Raw genomic sequence first — 5577 nt, forward strand, 5'->3', positions numbered from 1 at the left:
AGTACTGTAACCGTGAATGCGAACCTTTTATTATAACTGTTGTTGTGTTTTATGCTTGATTTCTAAATCATGTGTTCAAATGCTTCTGCACATTTTTATCTCTTCTTAGCATCTGACTTAATTTGTCCCCTGTCCACCCTTACTAGAATGGACCCATCAAACAATGCCACTTCTTCTCAGCCCATGTCAAATTCATCAATTGGCCAGCAGTTTCCTCCTCCACCCCCTATGTGGCCAACGGCTTACATGCAGCAGAGTGGTATGGATTGTAACTTCATGGGAAACCTGAATTTTCCAAACCCTGCTCAAGGTCCGACAACAATGTGGGCACCCATGCATACAGGAAATACTTCTTCCCAATCTACCATGATTCCCGCCTCTCAATCAGCTATGTACTGGAATCATTACTTGAATTTTGTCAGGAATCCTCTTGGGCCACCTGAAGTTAACCCATTTCCTGATTGCATTCCACCATCCAATACCAGTACACCATTGCAGGGTTCCAATACTATACCTTCCATACCTGTGAATTTGGACTCAGATGCAGAACACAGTGTTCAAGACATCAATAGTCCTGAAAAGAATGCACCTCCTATACAGAAACCCAAAAAGTCTAAGGAACAAAACTTTACTGGCCCTGAAGATCTTCTACTTTGCACAACCTGGTTACAAATTAGCAGTGACCCTGTTGTGCACACTGGCCAACGTAGGGAGGGCCTTTGGGCTAGAATTGACAAAAGATACAACGAACAGAGGGGCAACTTTCCTTGTAGAGTGAACAGAGCGCTTAGCAGCAGATGGGACAAGATAAGAGCAGATGTAAGTAAGTTTGCTGGCTACTACGCAAGAGTTCTAAGAGAGAAACAAAGTGGGCTAACTGATGACGACAAGGTAACCAAAATTTTACCGACTTTAAATCATTTCCAAATGATTCTATATACATGTTAACACATTTGTAAAATGAAACCATAATTTCTACAGACATCGAAGGCGGCAACATTATTTGCACATGAGGAGAACAAAACTTTCCAGTACATGCATTGCTGGCACCAACTTAAGGGAGAACCGAAATGGGAGAGCATTTGTAGTGGACAATCGTTCCGCGGATTAAATGCAAATCCTATTGGCTCAACAGGTACTCCGTATGCTCCCACAACTGAAAATGATAGTGCATCTGCAGGGTTGACAGGAAAACGGTCGCGTGGTCGTGATTTCAGTAAATCAGAGAGAAACAAACCTGCATCATCTTCATCTCCAGAGTACCTTAGCCGTTTGCAAGAAATAACTGAAAAAACAAATTCAGAGGTCCATAGAAAAGGGTGAAAAGAAATAGAAGTGCTCAGAAGAAGACAGGGAAATGGAGAAAAAGAGGTTAGAATTGGAAGCAGAAAAGGTCATCATACGAAAAAGGGAATTGAAACTTCAAGAACTAGATTGTGCTGAAAAAAGATTACAAAGGCTGGAGGCAACGAATGAAGAAGATGTCGAACCCCAAGTTTGGATTATGATGCAAAATCAAAAAAAGAAGTTGCAAGAATTCATATTTGGTTACGAGTGAAAGAATTATTCGGTTACTAGTAATTTGAGCTTGTTTTAGCGAACCGGTTTCTATTATTTGCTTATGTCAAAACGTTACATTTGTTTGCCAGACCATTATATTTTTGTTCGAACCATAAGTCGTGAAGGACAGTCGTGCTGTGCTGTTTGTTGTATGGTGTTGTAATCGACAATAATTATTTGCATTTCCTGTGAACAAGTTTGGTTAAAGTTTCATATATTTCAACGTGAACGTATTCGAGGTTTGCAAATAATTGCTGCGTGTTCAGCTTGGAATCGCTTGTGATGTGTACAAATCGTTAGCAGTGTTCATGTTGTTCTGTTCAAAGAACAAGTACATGTTTCCAATCAGGATCTACTTTATTTCAGAACCGATACGTAGGACATGAGAATGGAAATTACACATAGTAGAATGCAGTTCAAAGAAACTTTAGCATACAAATGCTGAAGTTTACATGCTTCCACGCCGAGCCCACAAATGCTCGACAAGATCATTTTGAAGGGAGCACGATCTTTCTTGGCGACGAAGATCGAAGTGGTTAATGACCCATTCTGCCCTTCCTTCTGCAATTAGTTGTGGTGCTTGACTGGTTGAAGTGTTATCACCAAAATCAGTATTAGCTGCAAACGGCCCTTCGTCTTCAACAATCATGTTGTGCATTATGATGCAAGCTGTTATAATTTCAGTTAAACGATTACGATCCCAACCATATGCTGGACCTCGTAGCACCGCCCACCTAGCTTGAAGAACTCCAAATGCACGCTCAATATCCTTTCGACAACTTTCCTGCATTTGTGTGAAATAGACTTTCTTTTGCTCATATGGGTGCCTTATAGCTTTTACGAAAGTTGGCCAGTTGGGGTAAATACCATCAGCTAGGTAATATCCGAAGTTATATGCATTACCATTAATTGTGTAATGCACAGGTGGCATTCGACCAGATGTCATGGGGTCGAAAACAGGTGATCGGTGGAGCACATTCACGTCGTTGTTTGTCCCGGGCATGCCAAAGAAAGCATGCCAAATCCAAAGGTCATACGTTGCCACAGCTTCTAGAATCATGGACGCTCGACCATTTCTGCCACAAAACTGACCACGCCATGCGGTAGGATAGTTCCGCCACTCCCAATGCATGCAATCTATAGAACCCAACATCCCTGGGAAACCCCTTGATTCGCTATGGTGCATGATGCGTGTTATGTCAGCTTCATTCGGAGTTCGTAGATACCACCCACTGAAGTATGCAATGATACCTCGACAGAAATGCTGAAGGCATTCCCTAGCTGTCGACTCCCCTATTTGAATGTACTCGTCTACAGCATCTGAAGGTAACCCATATGCTAGTACCCGCATTGCCGCACATACTTTTTGTAGTGGACCTAGACCAGGCATACCAGTTGCGTCTACCCGTTGTGTAAAGTACGAATCATGTTGTTGAAGACCTTGCAAGATTCTGAGGAAGAGAGGCCTACTCATGCGGAACCTAAGTTTTCAATAAAGAATATTTGTAATGAAATTGCAAATATCAAACCGTATTCGAATAATAAGTAGGGGGTACCTTCTACGAAAGACGTGGGGTGGATACACTGGGTTCTCGGCGAAGTAGTGATGATGGATAAGAATTTCTCCACGAAAATGATCTCTGTGAATAACCCGCCGAGGCAAACGGGACCGTCGTTGGAGGTGGCGTCTCGCCTCTATGTTGAGGACAAGAAGATTGACAAGCATAAGTGTTTCGTCCTCACTATCACTCGAGTCAGAGTCTTCATCGCTATGGCTGTGAGACATACTGTGAAATGTTTGAAATGTTGATGTACTGAACTTTGTTGTTGCATTTGTGAAGAGATGGATTCCATATATATAGGGGAGAGGAAAGCGGCTTCAGGTGGAAGCTAGTGGCTTCCCACGAAAGACAAACATGGCTTTCGTTGGAAGACAAGTGCGGCTTGCCGCACACGACAAGTGGAATTTGGTTCGCAGGAAAATATATTTCTGATCCGAGGACGGATAAAACGTGATCACGAAAATATGCAAATTCGAATGTATTGTAAAATAATAGTTGTTATATATTATATGTGCAAGTAATTGTAAAGTAATTATTTTTTAATAATTATTTTTTAATACATGCGCAACATGTCGGACGTGTGCAAAATAATTAAATAAAATCAAAATTGAAGTTGGTTAAGTTAGTTATATGGAAATGGTTTTTTAATGAGTAGAGGGATATATAGGGGAAACTATAGGGGGAACGGTTGCGGGACGAGTGAATATAGGGGATGGAATCTTGCTGACGTGGCTGCATAGTAACATTTAGGGGGAAAAATTTAGGGGGAACGGTTGCGGACAGTCTGAGGTCGCATTAGCCTTAAGGGCGGCGCCTAGTGCTAGCAGTTAGAGCCACGGATAGGCACCGGGTGTAACACCCACAATTCCATTTTAGGATTATTGATATGCTAACCAAAAAATAGATAAATAGTACTAATAAGAATTTTCTTATCTTTGAAGTCACTTCTCTCAAAATGAATATATTTTATAATAAAAGATTAAACCAAAGAGACTTATATAAATCAAATTATCCCTGGTTGAAGTGTATATATATTCTCTAATAAAAGAATCATATTAAGCTATTTCCTAATATATAGTTTATATTGAAAAAAATATATTTCCTTTAAAATAAAATGATAGTGTGTGCATGGCATATTTGCAACATTTAAGCAGAAATAATGAATAGAATAATAGAAAAAAGGTAAACATTTCATGCTGGATTTTTTTGTCTGTTGCATTTATATTTAAATTTGTTAATCAAGATCATATTTGAATAAAAATAGGATTTTAACTAGAAAAAGGAAAACAGAAAAACCCAAAAAGGAAAAAAGAAGCGAAATGAAAACCTGACGCTCGACCGCTCCACTTCTCGCCCCAGTAACGCACCCCGCCAACCCATGCCCATCCTCTTCACAGCGCCGACAGGTGGCCCCCACCTATCAGTCTCTCATGGCGTCAGGCCACACGCCCACACACGCTCCGTGGTTGTTCGCTGACGTATGGGCCCGGGAAGGCAAGCACAACACACTTTCGTGCGGGCCCCGTAGGTCAACTGTGCGCGTTCACCGTTCGCAAGTTCTCAGGCGACCGCTAAACGACGGGATCCCCGGGTCGGTCACACGGATCATGTATACATGCACTCGGGTTGTACCACTAGCTGGTGGGTTCGGAACGTCAGCCCTATCTCCTTCCCATAACGAACTCCACCGGATAGCCATGGATATGGGGGCGGCTCGGGCTGCTCTCTGCCGAGATTCTCAGGCCCAAGGGTATATATGTTGGGCACCTCTTCCCCCCGTCATTGACCATTGTCGTGCACCATCTCGGTGAGCCACCCCGATTCCAAAGCACCCCCGAGAGGACAGAAAGAGAGAAATCATGCTGCCACCATAGGAAGCTCGCTGGTGTGGTCGTTCGGGTTGCGTGTGGTGGTCGGGGGTCCTCGTCGTTCGTCGAAGCACGCTAGAGCAAGGGGTGCCCTCGGCGAGCACAATTGATGGACAACTGGGAAGGAATTCCTCACCGGAGCTATTTCCCCCGCCTCAAAAATCGCCATGCGCCATGGCTGAAGATGAGGAATGCACGATTCACCGTAAGATGCCCTTGATCTTGTTCGCCCATCCTCCTGTACACGTAGCACCTAAGCAATTCACGTGTTTCGCTTTAGGGCTCCGAGCACGCTGCTTGTCGTGCGATGCCACCACACAGTGTATGGCTGTCGTCGTGCTCTATTATCAGAGGAGAGAGAGAGACACAATGATCCGTTGATCTAGGGATCGACGGTGGTGGTTAGAAGCTGGATACCGGTTAGCGGGAGCCGTAGATCTTGGATCTGACAGTGTGGTTTAGATCTCGCTTAAATAGAATCCTGACCGTAGGATTTAGATCCGAGGGGCGGGATCGCGTACCAATTCATTATAATGAGGGATCTAATATGGACCGGACGTTTTCGATCGGACGGTTGATGTGGGCCG

General features: G+C 43.4%; 1 protein-coding gene across 1 annotated transcript; it reads right to left on the reverse strand.

Annotated features, from left to right (window-relative positions):
* Nucleotides 1-2008: 2008 nt before the first annotated feature.
* LOC118473017 (protein ALP1-like) lies at nt 2009-3173 on the reverse strand. Its single transcript, XM_035961225.1, has 2 exons — nt 3117-3173; nt 2009-3041 (listed from the first exon to the last, which is right to left on the reverse strand). Exon 2 carries the CDS (start codon nt 3032-3034, stop codon nt 2009-2011), a length of 1026 nt encoding a protein of 341 aa, XP_035817118.1. The 5' UTR covers nt 3035-3041; nt 3117-3173.
* Between the last annotated feature and the right edge of the window lie 2404 nt (nt 3174-5577).

The sequence above is a fragment of the Zea mays genome, chromosome 7, assembly GCF_902167145.1.
Source record: "Zea mays cultivar B73 chromosome 7, Zm-B73-REFERENCE-NAM-5.0, whole genome shotgun sequence".
Taxonomy (NCBI): Eukaryota; Viridiplantae; Streptophyta; class Magnoliopsida; order Poales; family Poaceae; genus Zea; species Zea mays.